The 16,878-nt window shown below is 40.6% G+C and overlaps 1 protein-coding gene across 20 annotated transcripts in view; it reads left to right on the top strand.

The window, feature by feature from the left end:
* KALRN (kalirin RhoGEF kinase) overlaps positions 1-16,878 on the top strand; it is a 687,608-nt gene that overhangs the window by 264,155 nt on the left and 406,575 nt on the right. For all 20 annotated transcript variants that reach the window (XM_054551360.2, XM_054551365.2, XM_054551362.2 and 17 more), the window contains exon 6: positions 775-897. In XM_054551360.2, coding sequence (XP_054407335.2) covers positions 775-897 — 123 coding nt within the window. The remainder of the gene's footprint in view (positions 1-774; positions 898-16,878) is intronic.

Genomic DNA, 16,878 nt, shown 5'->3' with positions numbered 1-16,878 from the left:
TATATCTGAGACAATCCCATTGGTTGGGAAATGTCATGAACTGGTTGGCTTAGGTCTGGTGTCCCAAAGAGCCAGGGGTTCTGGTCAGCTCCCATTGAAGTATGTGGGCTGCCTGGAAGAGGGCTGGATACCTAAGTGAAAACCAGGGTATGGAGCTAGGAGGAGGAAGATGGCTTAATGCCTACTGTTCCAGCATCAGGTGGTACTTATACTATGCTTAAAACCCTCATCTTCTGCTTCCCAGTGCGTTATAGCAGAAACCCTGGAATTGTGAGGCTGTAGAGTTATGAGAAAAGCTGATTCACTTCAGGATCAATTCAACATTGTGTGTGGCTAGGCAGTGTATAAGTGGGGCAGGGGCGAGTAAGGATGTCCCTGTTGCTTCCTTCAAAGATTTCTCTCTTCTACTAGTGCAGCAGGAGATGCATTAAGCCTCCCGGCTTGTCTCCTCAGCACCTGTCCCTAAAGCAAGCATACTGGGAATGGTAAACAGCTTCCTCTCCCATCTCCCAATTATCTCACTCATTTTCTCTTTTTCCCTTAGGCTCTGTAATGCAACACAGTGGCTGCTGGTGGGTTCTTAAGCTAAAAGTGAGGGCTCTCCTGAGAAATCAGGCTCTGGCCCACCCCATTAAGACCCTGAGACTCAGAACAATAACTGGTTCTCACTGAGCACCAGCAGGAGAGCTTTTTCCCCTTCCACTAGCTCTGAAAGTTTTGCCCTATTCGACCAATGACCATTCTGATTATGCTGTGCCTTCTTGTCCTCTCTAGATGTTCGACTGGATAAGCCACAACAAGGAGTTATTCCTCCAGAGCCACACGGAGATCGGAGTCAGCTACCAGTACGCCCTTGACCTCCAGACGCAGCACAATCACTTTGCCATGAACTCCATGGTGAGCTGAGGGGCTGTTCTCAGCACTGCCTCTGGGAGTGGGAGAGTGGAGAGAAGGGGGAGGAGGGACAGAAACAGACTTTCCACCTGAGGAAGAACTGTGAACATGCGGACCCTTTGGTGTTCCATTTGTTGGAATGGGGATGAATGCAGGGCATGTGGCCAGCTAGCTGTTCCTGCAGCAGATTATGCCTCCAGATCCTGCTTTACACAGTGAAAGAATGTGCCCCGGGTTGTAGGAGGCATTGGCTCAGCTCAAGTCTAGAAGGGCGAGTTCCACCAGTTCCACTTCACTGACTTAGCCAACATTTTTTGGTCCCCAACATGTGTGAGTCACTGATCTGGGATGGTGAGGGGCCTTAAGCTGTGGCACATTGGAAATGGTTGAGTGACCTGGGGCTGTTTAGACTGGGGAAGAGAAACCCTAAGGGACATGTGATTTCTGCCTTCGAATATTTAAAAGGCTGCCTTAAAGAGAAAAGGGTAGAATTGTTTTATGTTTGTTTAGAAGGCAGAAATGTTCAGGGGATGGCAGTTTGAGGGGGAGGCAGGATGTGCCTTGGAGCAGGAGGTGGGGTGGGATGCAGTGGGAGATAGTGAGCTCTCCATGATGAGCAGTGTTCAGACAGATGCTGAACACTCAGAGAGGAATGTTTGCTAACCATGTGGTCAGACAGAACTTACTTTACCTCTCTATGCTTCAGTTTCCTTATGTATAAAATGGAAATAATAATAGCTACCATATAAGGTTGTTGTAAGGATTTAATGTGTTAACTGTAAAACAATGAGAACGGTGCCTGGCACATAGTAAGTCATCAGTAAATGCTGGTGTTATGATAATGATAAGGATAGAGGAGTTCACTTCAGATGATCACTCTTATCCCTCATAAACCTAACACTTCGGGATATATTTTTGTTTTCCTGCGTGGCTACACCAAGATTTTATTTCAAAATTGTGTCTGCTCCTTGAAGCCACTGTATTTCAAACTCCTGCAACCTAAGAATGCCTATCTCCTCCACCAGCTCTTTCTACTTGAATTATTGGTCCAAAAGAATAGCTCCACCATTCCTCATATATCTGAAAAACAAAGACAGCTTATCATTGTAGCTGGTGATGTTGGGAGTGGGGCAAGTGTTAGAAAAACAGAAACAAGGTGAATCACAGAGGTCAAGAAGGAAGAGAGAATTTCATTTTCTACCAGGCTCTTTTAAATACGCTATGCTCTAGAGTTAACACACTGGAGAAGAAATGTTTTAGGTTGGTGCAAAAGTAATTGCACTTTTGCCATTACTTTTAATTAAATAATTCTGGCCTCAAGTTGTTCACTGTCTAGCTAGAGAAAGAAAAGTAGATAATCATGGTGCAGCTTGATATGTGCAGTGATAGAGATATGCTGAGTTAACTAAGAACCTGAAAATCTCAGTGGTTGAAAACAACAGAGGTTTGTTTATTGCTCCTACCACACACCCATCCCTAGCTTGTAGGAGCTCTGCTTATCATAGCCACCCCAAGAGACCTGGGCTGATGGTGTAGCCACCAGCTCAGATCTGCCAGCTCAGATGCTGCCAGTCTTGCCGGACAAAGCATGTACCCAAGGACACACGCTGGACACACGCTGGCTCTGAAACCTTCCAACTAGAAGTGACACATTTGCTCACATTCCATTGGCCAATGCCAGTTACAGAACCACATCCAATTTGAAGTGGCTGGGGACATCGTGCAGTCCTATCATGTACTGGGAAGGAGAGAGCAGGATGGTTGTGAACAGCTCTAATGACTAACACACTGAAAGATGTTAGGTAGAGGTGAACATCGTGAGACTTGCATAGAAAGATCACTCTGGCTGCAGAGATGAAGGTTGTGAGACCAGGCAGGGAAATCATCAACACTGATTGTGTTATCAGTCTTGGCCACAACACAGTCTTGTGTCTTCATCTAAACGTAAAGACTCATTTTCTTCCCACTGGTCTCCTGTAGATATTTCTCATTTCTGTCTCCCTTTAGTGTAGAGCAGCAAAGCAATTGGTAACAGGTGATAAAGAACGTGAACTCAAACCTAGTCAAGTCTGATTATTTGTGTGCCTTGTGGATTTTCCCTGGTGAGTTTTACAAATTCTGTGCCAGAATTTTCACCTCACCCAACCGCCTGGCCCTAAGGCAGACAAACTCATTTTAATAAGAAACAAAGACAACCATAATTAGGGAGGTAAATCCACCACCAAGCCCCTAGAAACAGTGAACTGCAAAGTTAAATCAAAAGAGCCTTTGGTTTTGAATTATCTGTACAACTGCTCTTCTCTGCTAGTGTGGATAACTGAGAGTTAACAACATATCAAAAACCTTTCTTTGGACAGATTTACTGTTGAAGTCTCCATTTTTTAGGACAAAAATAAGGAAGGAAATTTACTGAAGGGAAGTATCTTCTGGAACTGGGAGAGAGAAGAGAAGAGATTTAGTATACAACAGCCAATTAGTGTGTCCCAGCCCATCTTGTAGCCTTCCTCACTGTGAATGCACACAGCACTCAGAGGCCTCCTTGGCCTGATTAGGCTGGATCTCCTCTCTGGCTTCAGGGTAAGGGAAGGGAAATCCCAGGGTTTTTGGATCAAATTGCCTGTGCGCCTGTGCTTGATAAACATGGCCTGGTGCCTTTGTTAAATGGGAGGTTTAAGGTTTGTTATTAAAAGAAACTTCCTGCAAAGAGGGATGTCAGCATCCCAAGCAGGTGAAAGAAGGGGATTACAGATTCCTTTTCTCTGGCCTGGGTGATGGATGTTGCTGCCAAGAAACACATGTATGCAAGTGGCTACTGCTCAAACTCAGTGACTACAGGAGGATCAGTTAGTCAGGGGAAGTGGGAATGTGGATTGTTCTGTAGATTCACTGCAGCATTTCTGTTCTTGGAAATTATACACACACATATACATATACCCACACATCCATTCATGTAAATGTAAACATAGCATACTTTGTTTTAGGCTGCAGGTAAGTCTTTTGGTATTGAATCTTATTTTACCACGCGGAAATAGGTCAATGGTTCCTTATGTTTCAGGTAGTTCACAGATCCCTTTGAAATCAAATGAAGGTTGTGAATCCTCTCTTCAGAGAAATGTATGCATAAACACATTTTTAAAGACAGTTTCCGGAGATTCAGGGGAATCCTAAAACCTGTCAATCAACCTCCCCAACTTAAGGTTCTAAGAACCTTATCACTTCTTTATTCACTCATTTAACAAATAATTAAAGATCAGACATTGTATTGGATACTGAGCATATAGTGGTGAACAAGACAGAGATCATTATGTCTCATGGAGAGTCCAGTGGAGAGACAGATGTTAAGTATATAATCTCACAAATAAATATATAATTACAAACTGATAAGTTTTATGTTGGAAGAGTAAGGGATGTTATAACAGAGTTTAAGAAAAGGGCCCAATTTAGATGGGGGGTGGTCAGGTCAGGTACATTTTTCAATCAACAATCTGCATTGACTTAATGTTGATTGTTCATTCATTGATAGAAATTAATGGCCTGTGAATTGAAGTAACTCTATAATGTACCAAAGAACTTATAATTTAAAGAAGTCCTAGGTATATCATTTTGTCAGTGAAAATGATCAACTAATAACTTACCTGTTCCGTTTTATTTTCACATGTCAAGTGTTTATACATTGGTTGAAGACCCAATTCCAGCAAAGGTGACCATTACTGAGAGTATTAATTTGCTAGGGCTGCCATAACAATGTCATGGCAATGACTGGGTGGCTTGAACAACAGAAATTTGTTTACTCACAATTCTGGAATCTAAAAGTTCAAGATCGAGGTGATGGCAGGTTTAGTTTCTCTTGAGGCCTCTCTTCTTGGCTTGCAGATGGCTATCTTCTCACTGTGCTGCCACATGGCCTTTTCTCTGTGAGCACACACCCCTGGTATCTCTCTGTATGTCTTAACCTCCTCTTTTTATATAAAGATACCACTCAGACTGGATTAGATCCCACCCTAATGGCCTCATTTTAACTTAATTACCTATTTAAACACCCTGTCTTCACATGCAGTCACTTTTTAATGGTACTTGGGGGTTAGAACTTCAACATATAAATTTTGGGACTCTGCAATTCAGTCTGTAATAAAAAGAAATAATTGCGTATCATTAAATCACGGAAGAAAAATCAGAAATTCTCTAAATTTTATCTATGAATTGGTACCAGGAGAGGCCATCAATTATTAACATACCAAGAGTGTGGGAGTGATATCCTACTAAATATGGTACATAAATAAAATGAAAAAAAGTTAAAATTGGTTGATCTTTATATTTTTTGTCGTAACATGTGTTTTTGAATTTCCCACTGGAAAACCCAGTTCTTTTGATCTTCGATTAATAATAATAATAACAACAACCCACCTACTAAACCCAGTAGAAAAATATTCTGTTGCTTCTTACAGTGCCTCAGACAACCAGCTTTCCTGAGCTCTCTGGGGCCTTCCTCTTTTTTAATTCTGCCTTCTGTTATGGAAGCCTTTTGCATAAATTTTCCTTCCCCTGATTGTGGCCTTCTACTCTGATGGGAGTATGGACAGATGGAAGTGAAGTTGGGTGGTAATATGCACAGAACAGCCATCTAACCATCTATGTTCTGGTTCTTCATGAGACTCGCAGGAGTACATGCAAACATAACACAATCTTATTTACAATTTTAATTAGCTGGTTCTTTGGGAAAAATAAATTGCTAATGGCTTCTGTCTAGAGTTTTAAAATATGAAATGACATTCATTTTCTATTATGACTGTGAGGATTCACAGTAGTGATAACAATGTGCAGCTGGCGGGGAGGAATCCTTTCTGCTGCAGCATGCTTGATAGCTGTTTTAATCCCATTAATTTGCTCGCCAAAGGCACATATTGCCACTTGATGGTGTGCAAATCAGACCAGTTGCAGGAAAAAAACTACAGTGTGTTCTCTCTTTGTTTTGAAGAAGGTTACAAGTGACAGCACCAAGGAAAAATCAGATCTGGTATGAGAAAAATCAAGATTCTGAGGCAGGCAGGTGGTCTCCCAACTCTAATCTCCCAACCCTAATCTGAGAAACCTTGCCCCAAGCCCTGCATCATCTTTGATTCTTGGCAGCCCTAAACCATGATTCTGTGGCACTTCCCATCTCCAAACAGGCAGCACTTTTTAGAATGTCAGAATTTCTAGATTTTGATGTAAACACACAAACACACACATACACTATTGTAATGTTTAAGTAGCCAGTGTTTGACACTGCCATAGCTGCAAAGCCCCTTAGTAGACATAGAACTTGTTTTAGAAAAATGGAGAAGAGTTCAATCTTATCTAGTAAGCATTAGTCTTTTTAGTATAATTTTTTCTCAAAGAATCACATAGGGAGCTTGCTAAACATGCAGATTTCTTTTTGATTACCACCCTAGTTCTGGAAAATCATAATCTCTGGGAGTAGGACTCCAGGATTGTAAACAAGTTCCCCAAGTGATTTATATGCACATTAAATCAGAAAACTGTTTTTCTATGAAGATCTATATGTATTAAATAATCACTTTCTAAAAGAAAACATTATACGTTCTGAAGGACAGTTCACTTCCAGCATGACAGTGTGAAGAACTCTGCAAACCTGTTATCCATTGAAACTAGTGAAAAATTTTAAAACAAGCATTTAAAGTGTTGGAAATGGTCCAAAATGCATACAGCAAATGAAAAACATTTATTCAAGAACATACACTAAAATTCAATAAGAACAGTGAGCCTGTGGTATTTGAACCAAGACCCACTCTCTTCTTTTCCCCTCCCAACTCAGTAAGTTTGAAACTCCACTCCAGAAAGCTTCAACCAAGAACACAGGGTTCCTTTACCCTCCACCCTAGTTCCCAGTTGAAGGAGTATCTTCCCAGGTGGGATATTTCTTATCCTGCCCCAAACTACCTGTTGCTGAAGCCAAGTTCTGGGTGAATGTCCCCCGGAGATGGAGACTCCCTTCAACCCAGCCCTCATTCTTAGAACAGTGGCTGTGCAATGTGTGCCAGGGCCCCAATCACCCTTAGGCAGAATTTCCATGTTGGGAGAGATAAGCCAAGAAGACCTGAAGCTATTCATCTCACTCCACTGAGCATTCAGCTCCTAAAGTGGGGGTGTCATTCAGGAAAGCACACAATTGTCCCCAACCCCAGCTCCAGAGCTGCAGCTCAGAGATTTTGCTTGAGGTAGAAACAAACTGTAAAAAGAGAACTCTAAATCTTTCCCCAAAGGAACTGACTTCATGTGCAACAGAGGATGGAAAAGTTTAAGCCACTTCCAAAAATGCTCTTAGGGAGGTTCTGGTGAAAGCAAATTAGAAGATTGGTAGATTCATTGGCGACATAGGCTGTATTTCAGGCAGGTTAGTTTGCCAGAGAGAATCAGGGAAAAAGATCTCCTGGGGCCAGAACAAATTTCAAGCATTGACTTCAGGAACTATCTCTTCAAAGAGACCCAAATTTAATTGCATATGTCTGTGGAACCACTTATGCCCCAGTACATTGTTGAAAACAATAGAGCAATCAGCTTGCAATTAATGGAATTAAATTCCATTGACAACACCAAGGAAAAATCAGACCTGGTACAAGATCTGGTACCAGCTGGATGTGGTCAGGGAAAGAAAATAAGAGCACTGCCAAAGCCACTGTCATTGCAGGGTGGCTGTGAGCCTGTCCAATGCTGTACTCCCCCCGGGAGCAACATTGGAGGCTTCTCACTGTAGAGCTGCGGGGGAGTGGGAATAGATTTCAATAATCCAGTCAGTCCCTAAACAAATAAGCAAATAACAACAAGCTCCAAAAGAAGTGGGAGACCAGTACCTAAAGTTGCTGCTATATGACCTAAAATGTCCAATTTTCAACAAAAATTTATGACACATGCAAAGAAACAGGAAAGTATGACCAGAAAAAAAAGGATTAAAAATATGCGCTAGAAAAAAAATAAAAAACAGTCAATAGAAATCACCTGTGAGAGCAACCAGATGTCAGATTTTACAAAGATTTTAAAGTTGCTATTATAGATATGTGCAAAAAACAAACCATGGTTGAAGAATTAAATGAAAACATAATTACAATGTACCCATCAAACACAGAATATCAGTAAAGATAAAGACATTATTATTATTATTATTATTATTTATTTTGAAATAGGGTCTTGCTCTGTCACCCAGGCTGAAGTGCAGTGGGACAATCATGGCTCACTGCAGCCTCAACCTCCCAGGCTCAAGCCGTCCTCCCATCTCAGCCACCTGAGTAGCTGGAACTTCAGGTGCATGCCACCATGCCTAGCTAATTTTTCTATTTTTTGTAGATATGGGATTTTGCCATGTTGCTCAGGCTGAGAGGCTTTTTTTTTAAAGGAAATATGGAGCTGAAAAATACAATAACTGAGACAAAAATATTTTAGAGAGGCTTAATGTAGATTTGAACTGGCAAGAAAAAACAGAATTAACAATCTTGAAGATAAACTAATAGAAATTATGCAATATGAAGAACAGAGAGAAAAAAGAATGAAAACAAATGTACAGAGCTTCAGAAAAACATGAGACACCATTAAGTGCACCAACTGCTATGCATAATGGCAGTACCATAAGGAGAGGACAGAGAGGAAGAAACAGAAAAAATTATTAAATTATTAAATGAAATAGTGGCTGAAATCTTTCAAAATTTATTTTAAAATATTTATGGCCAGGATGCTCAAGAAACTCCAAGTAGGATAAATTCAACAAGATCCACAAGCAGACACATTATGGCAAAATACTGAAAGCCAAAGACAAGGAAAACCTTAAAAATAGCAAGAGGAAAATGACTTCTCTGTTACAAGGGAACCTCAATAAGATTAAAAGCTGATTTCTCATCAGAAACAATGGAGGTCCAAAGGAAGTAGGACAACATATTAAAAAGTGCTCAAAGGAAACAACTGCTAACCAAGAATACTATATCCAACAAAACTATCATTCAAAAATCAAGGTCAAATAAAACTATTCTGAGATAAACAAAAACTGAGAAAATTTGTTTCTAGCAGATGCACCTTATAAGAAATAATAAAGTTCTTCAAGCTAAAAGCAAATGACCCTTGATGGTAATTTGAATCTACACCAAAAGACAAAGAGCACTGATAAAGGTAATTATGGGACTATAAAAGACAGCATAAACACACATTTCTTCTCCTTTTTTCTCTTAATTGATTTCAAAAGCAATCATATAAAATAATATGTACATAATGTATTGTTGGGCCTATAACATAAAAATGTAATGTGTTTTCCAGTGATAGCACAAAGGAGGTTGATAGGAGCTAATTTGTATTAGACTAAGGAAATTATTCCAGATGATAACTTGAATCCACAGGAACAAATACAGTGATTCAGAAATGATGAATAAGACTAATATGAAAAAAGCTATAAACATATAGTAGTCCTCCTTTTTTGTCTCAGCTTCTATAAAAGACATAAAATTACAGAAAGTGATACTTATAACAATGTAATGTTTGGTTTGTAACATTTATAAATGTAATATGTATAAAATATGACAAAATGTGAGGAAAGGGAATAAAGCTCTATAGGAGTAACATGTTTATGTCTCACTGGAATTAAGTTAACGTACAGTAGAAGCTGATTCTGATAAGTTAAGGTGTATATAGTAAGCCCTAGAACAATAGCTAGGAAAATAACTCCCAAAATATAGTGAAAAAATATCAATCAGTAAAGATATCAAGATGCTACACTACAAAATACTTATGCAAAAAAAGCAGTACGGGGTAATAGAAGTATGAAAAAGACATATAACATATAGAAAAAAGTCAAATGGCAGACATAAACTCTATTAATAATGACATTAAAAGTGAAAGGATTCAATAATCCAATCAAAGGTAGAAATTGTCAGACTGCATTTAAAAACCAAGATCCAGTTAGTAACACTGTCAAAAAACATTTTTAAAAAATATAAGACCCAATCTAACTGCTGTATACAGGAGGCACATTTTGGATTCAAAGATGTAAATAGATGGAAAGTAAAAGGATAGAAAAACATGTATTATGCAAACAGCAATCAGAAGAATAGCCAAGTGCCTATATTAATAACAGATTCTTAAGTGCATTTTAAAAGAACGCAAAAAGTTACTAAAGATAAAGATAAAAATAAATGAAAAAAATCTCATGTTCATTGATTAGAAGACTTAATATTGTTAGGATGGCAATACTCCTCAAATCCTTGATCTATAAATCCAGTATATCTCTATCAGAATCCCAACTGGATTCTTTGTAGAAATTGACAAACTGATTCTAAAATTCATGTGGAATTTTAGGAGATGCAGAATAGCCAAAATAATGTTGAAAGAGAACAAAGTTGGAAGACTCATACTATCCAATTTCAAAACTTAACACAAAGCAAAAATAATTAAGACAATGTGATACTGGCATAAGGATAGACATATAGATCAATGGAATAGAATTATGAGTTCATAAATAAACCCATGTGTCTGTGGTCAACATATTTTGGACAAGAGTGCCAATATCATTTTATGGGGAAAGAACTGTCTTTTCAGCAAATGGTGCTGGGACAACTGGATAGTCGTAAGCAAAAGAATGATGTTGGACCCTTACCTTACACTAAATTAAAAATGGGTAAGTTGGACATCATCAAAACAAAAAATTTTGTGCATCAAAAATGACAGTCAAGAAATGAAAAGAAAAACCACAAAATGGGAGAAAATATTTGCAAATCATTTATCTGATAAGGGAGTTATATCTGCAATCTATAAAGAACTCTTACAATTCAACAATAAAAAGACAACCCAATTAAAATGTGCAAAGGATTTAAATAGACATTTCTTCAATGATATATACAAATGGGCATAAGCACATGAAAAGATGCTTGACATAATTAGTCATCAGGGAAATGTAAATCAAAACCACAATGAGATACTACTTCTTACCCACTAGAATGCACTAGATTGGCTATAATCAAAAATTATTATAATCAAAATTATTATAATCAAAAATTATCTGGACAGGCGCGGTGGCTCACACCTATAATCCCAGCACTTTGGGAGGCTGAGGCAGGTGGATCACCAGAGGTCAGGAGTTCGAGACCAGCCTGGCCAACATGGCAAAACCTGATCTCTACTAAAAATATGTAAAAAACTAACTGGGCGTGGTGGGCCATGCCTGTAGTCCCAGCTACTGGGGAGGGCGAAGCAGGAGAATCGCTTGAACTCAGGAGGCAGAGGTTACAGTGAGCCAAGATTGCACCACTCTGCACTCCAGCCTGGGCAACAGAGCAAGATTCCAAAAAAAAAAAAGAAAAGAAAAACTCTGATAATAACAAATGTTAGCAAGGATGTGGAGAAGTCAGAATGCTCACACATGGCTACAGGAGTGTAAAATGATATAACTACTTTGGAATACAGTCTGACAGTTCCTCAAATAGTTAAACATAGAGTTGCCATATTACCTAGTAATTTAATTCTTAGGTATATACTCAAGAGATATGTAAACATATGTCTACATAAAATGTCCATACATTGTACACAAATGTTTGCAGCAACTTTATTTATAATAATCAAAAGGTGGAAACTACCCAAGTTTCCATAAACTGATGAATGGATAGACAAAATGTAGTATCTTCATATAATGGAATTATATTTATTTGGCCATGAAAAGGAATGACATGCTGATATGTGTTACAACATGGATGGACCTTGAAAACATTTTGCTGAGTGAAAGAAGCTAGTAACCAAATACCACTTATTATTTGGTTTCATTTATTTGAAAAGTCCAGAATAGGCAAACCTTTAAAGACAGAAAGTAGATTAGTTGTTGCTTAGAGTTAGAATGGAAGGGGTGTACGAGAGTTATATCTAATAGGTACAGAGTTTCTTTTTGAGACAATGAAAATGTTCTAAAATTGATTGTGATGTTGGTTGTACATATCTATATACTAAATACTAATATACTAAAAACCATTAAATTATGCACTTTTTATTTTATTTCATTCCATTTCATTTCATTTAGACAGAATTTCACTCTTGTTGCCCAGGCCGGAGTGCAGTGGGGCGATCTCGGCTCATGCAACCTCTGCCTTCCGGTTTCAAGTGATTCTTATGCCTCAGCCTCCTGAGCGGCTGGGATTACAGGCGCCTACCACCATGCCTGGCTAATTTTTGTATTTTTAGTAGAGATGGGGTTTCGCCATGTTGGCCAGGCTGGTCTTGAACTCCTGACCTCAGATGATCCACCTGCCTTGGCCTCCCAAAATGCTGGAATTACAGGCGTGAGCCACCATGCCCGGCCTGAATTATACACTTTAAATGGACAAATTGTATAGTATGTTGAAAAAAAAGAAAAGAAGACAACTGAAGAGTGAGTATTTTGCAAGTGGGTTTTTACTTGCTTGAAAATATAACCTTCCTAAACATTAAAGGGAATGGCCATGACAGAGTGTGGACACCAACCCTGGTGGTGTTAGGGAAGCTGAAGTAGGGGGATCTGTGTGTACCACTCAGCATTCACTCATTTGTGCATTCAACAAACTTTTGCTGTCTGTGTCTTTTACTAAACACTAAGAACAGCAAGATTCATGAGACACAAAGCTATCTTCAAGGAGCTTGAAACTTAGTCATTCCCAAATTCATGTACCTAACGCAAAGAGAATTTTGCCCACTAGAGTATAAACTCCTAAAGGCAGAGCTTTATCTGTTTTATTCACAGCTGTATCTGAAGGAACTATAACAATGCCTGGCAGTTAGTAGGTGCCTAAATAAATACTTGTTAAATGAATTATGTTGTTAAGCATGTCACAATGTCTGACACCAACCCTGAACACTATTTGAGCATCAAGGATGCAGAACTAGGAAGGTAGGGCCTTTATTTTTGAGGAAGCCCAATGAGGCATGGCTCCAGCAGAAGCTGAACAACCACCAATTAGAAGGTGAATGAGAGCACTTGATTTTCTTCAGGGATGGACATGCTTACAGTGTCCCCAGGCGATACACACTAACATCCAGGAACTACCAGACTGCATGATCTTTCAAGTTCCACTGATCCCAAACATCTTTGTTTCTGGGATTGTCATCCTAAAGACAGAAGCAAAGCCACTAAAAAGCAAACCCCCACCCCCTGACAAAAATAAATATGATCCAGTGGTCGCTGTTAACACTGGGGTTCCTAAGGCAGGCCTTTAGGGAACCTGTGATTGCATAGTACTGCATGTATACCCAGCCAGACCTGCTCTTATCAATCAAGTTGAACAGGATACAGTGTTTGTATCTCCACAGACAGCCTGGTGGATGGAATTTCCCTTTTCTTCTGACTCAGTAGGAGCATTAGATTTTATTTTCTGATCTTCTCAGGATTAATTTATGACCCTTGCTCTTGGCACCATTGTCAGCATTAAACTAGACCCAAAGGAGAGAAGGGTGTGCTTTGAACTCAACTCTGGTGAAGCTAGTGCTTGTCTCTAAGGTGCAGTCCTGCACTCTGACTGCCCGCTGGAGTCACCTGGGAAGCTTTTTAAAAATGCCAAAAATACCACATATGGGTTCCACTCTAGATTCTGATTTAACCGTACTGTGGTGACTCAGGAAATCTGTACCAGGCTGAGAACCAAGTTGAAAATCACTACTGGTTCAGGGTGAAGGAAATAAGCCAATTGACATTAGCCCTGAGGTCAAACTCTATAAAGTTATCAAACAATTAGCCTGTGGACTTGGAGGGTGTCAGTTCATTTGTGTTGCTATAAGAGAATACCTGAGTCATAGGATGGCTGGGTCAAATGGTATTTCTATTTCTAGATCCTTGAGGAATTGCCACTCTGTCTTCCACAGTGGTTGAACTAGAATACCCAAAGGATTATAAATCATGCTACTATAAAGACACATGCACACGTATGTTTATTGCAGCACTATTCATTAGCAAAGACTTGGAACCAACCCAAATGTCCATCAATGATAGACTGGATTAAGAAAATGTGGCACATATACACCATGGAATACTACGCAGCCATAAGAAAGGATGAGTTCATTCCTTTATAGGGACATGGTTGAAGCTGGAAACCATCATTCTGAGCAAACTATCGCAAGGACAGAAAACCAAACACCGCATGTTCTCATTCATAGGTGGGAATTGAACAATGAGAACACTTGGACATAGGTTGGGGAACATCACACACCGGGGCCTGCCGTGGGGTGGGGGGAGGGGGGAGGGATAGCATTAGGAGATATACCTAATGTAAAGGACGAGTTAATGGGTGCAGCACACCAACATGGCACATGTATACATATGTAACAAACCCGCACGTTGTGCACATATACCCTAGAACTTAAAGTATTAAAAAAAAAAAAAAAGAATACCTGAGTCTGGGTAATTTATAAAGAGGTTTGTCTGGCTCACAGTTCTACAGGTCATACAAGGAGCATGGTGCCAGCATCTGCTTCTGGTGAGGGCCTTAGATTTCTTCCACTCATACAGGAAGATGAAAGGCACTGGCATGTAGAGGTCACATGGCATGAGAGAAGACAGGGTCTGGTTCTGTCTCCTAGGCTGGCATGCAGTGGCGGGATTGTGGCTTACTGCAGCCTCAACCTCCAGGGCTCAAGCAATCCTCCTGCCTCAGCCTCTCAAGTAGCTGGGACTACAGGTGTATGCCACCATGCTGGCTAATTTTTTAATTTTTTGTAGATACAGGGTCTCACTATGTTGCCCAGGTTGGTCTCAAACTCCTGGCCTCAAGTGATCCACCTTGGCCTCCCAAAGTGTTGGAATTACAGATGTGAGCCACCATGCCCAGCCCAGGTTCTTTTAACAACCAGCTTTTGTGGGAACTAACAGAGTGAGAACACACTCATTACCTTAAGGAGGAGCTATTCATAAGGGATCTGTCCCCCTGACCCAAACAAGTCCCACTAGGCCCTACCTCCAACATTGGAGATCACATTTCAACATGAGGTTTGGAGAGTCAAGTATCTAAACTACAGGAGAAGATGAGGACATTTCTCCAACCTCAAGAGTCTTCAGGGAGAAAGAGTGCCTGTGTTTTAATCCCTACTCCTTGCTCCCCATCCCAGCCTTTCCAGATGTTCCATTTGCTTTTACCCCCCATCTCTAATCAGCCATGTTTGGGGATTGGTTCCTATTCAAACAGGAAGCACAGGGAAGCTCCTTGGCTTAGGCAGCCTTCTCAGTTTTGCTCTAGTGCACACATGTCCTGAGTCCCTTCTGCAAGGCTCCTCTGAGCTGACCAGCAGGGCTTGGCTGATGACTCAGGTTTCTGACTCATGGTTGGCAATGCCTGGCTCAACCATCTCTCTTTATTGCTTATCCCCTTCAGACCCCAGATCTCCCTCCTTTTCTCCTTCCTGGTTCTGTACCCACAATCCTGGGACCTTCTTTTCTGACTTCCGTCCACTGCTCTCTGAGGTCCTTTGTCAGCATGTTCCTTAACCCAGGCTATTTGCTGTGTCCTCTTGGTGTTTGCCCCCTGAAACCTGTAGCTCAGTTGACCCACACACTTACACATACTCATCTATGGCCACTACTTGTTCTCCGTCAGGTCTGCATTTGCTAAGCAGTTAATTTGTCTGAAATTCAGCCAAAGCTGACTTATGCCTTTCTTTGTGGTCTCCTGGAGTTGAATGAAAGGCATGAAATGGTCAGTGAAACCTAGTATGTCAGATGACATATGTACATGAGAAGTCTTGAACTGTAAAGCAGAACACAAATATGAAGTGTCGATAATAAGCAGTGACAGTGCCATTTGGGGACAGCATGGTAGCCAGCTAGGAGTACCAGATGAAGGACAGAGACTGATTGCAGACATTACAGGTGAAATGTTTGCAAGTCAGGTAACTGAAGAGGTGTGAGAGGTCAGGACCAGACGGGCAGATGGGAAGGGAGCAGCACAAAAAGCAGAAGTCACAGTTTCTTACACAACCAGAGGCCCGGAAATAAGGAAAAGCTAAAGGACTGTCTTCTGCAAGTCCTTTCAGCTCTAATCTAAAAATATATCCAGAATCTGCCCTCTTATTGCCACCTCCATGGTTACCCCCCAATCCAAGCTGACATCAGCTCCTGCCTGGACTGCTGCAGTAGCTCCTACCTGGTCTCTCTGGCTCCACCTTTGCTCCCCAGCAGTCCATTCTCAACCCACGGCCTGAGTGATCCTGCCTAAAGGTGAGGTCCATTACATCTTGCCACTCTTCTGCTTAAAATACCTTTATGTCTTCCCTTCCTCATGATGAAAGCCAAAGTCCCTTACCATGGCTTACTGGGCTCCAATAGACTGAACCCCACTTACTTTTCACATCTCAGCCTCTACAACTTGTTCATTTTTCCCGGTCATCCTGAGATTCTTGCTGTTTCTTGACCCACCAAAGACATTCCTGCCTCACGGCCTTTGCCCCTGCTGCTCCTCTTCCTGCAGGTAGCCACATGGCTCACTCTCTTACTTCATTCAGGGCCAAGCTCAGGGGTCACCCTGCCCCAGCTTCTCTATCTTATGTAGCACTCTCCAGCCCCATCACATGCTATCCTTTTCCCAGGCATATTTTATGTAACACTGAGATAAACATATAGTAAATATTTATTAATTTATTGTCTGACTCTTCTACTAAAAGATAAGCTCTGAGAACATAGGAATTTTGTCTGTCTTGTACCTTGCTTGCACAATGTCTTGTATTGTTGAATTAATGAATGGATGAATAAACATATAGGATGACATATTTAAGACTCCAGCTATAAGGCAAGATATTGATGAAAACAAAGAGTTGCCTTAATTTTGAACTTCCTCGCGGTTCTATGGAGACAACGACCTGTTCCTCAGGGCAGCTGGCTTCGGATTTACAGGTAGAGATTATTGCTCCAAGGCAGGAGGGGGCAAGAGAATTCCACCTACCAGGCTCCTGCCCATTCTGGAGCTAGGCTATTCTGGAAAATCCAAGAGCACATCAAGGGCCCAATGG

The sequence above is a fragment of the Pongo abelii genome, chromosome 2, assembly GCF_028885655.2.
Source record: "Pongo abelii isolate AG06213 chromosome 2, NHGRI_mPonAbe1-v2.0_pri, whole genome shotgun sequence".
Classification (NCBI taxonomy): Eukaryota; Metazoa; Chordata; class Mammalia; order Primates; family Hominidae; genus Pongo; species Pongo abelii.
This window is presented reverse-complemented; position numbering and strand designations above follow the sequence as displayed.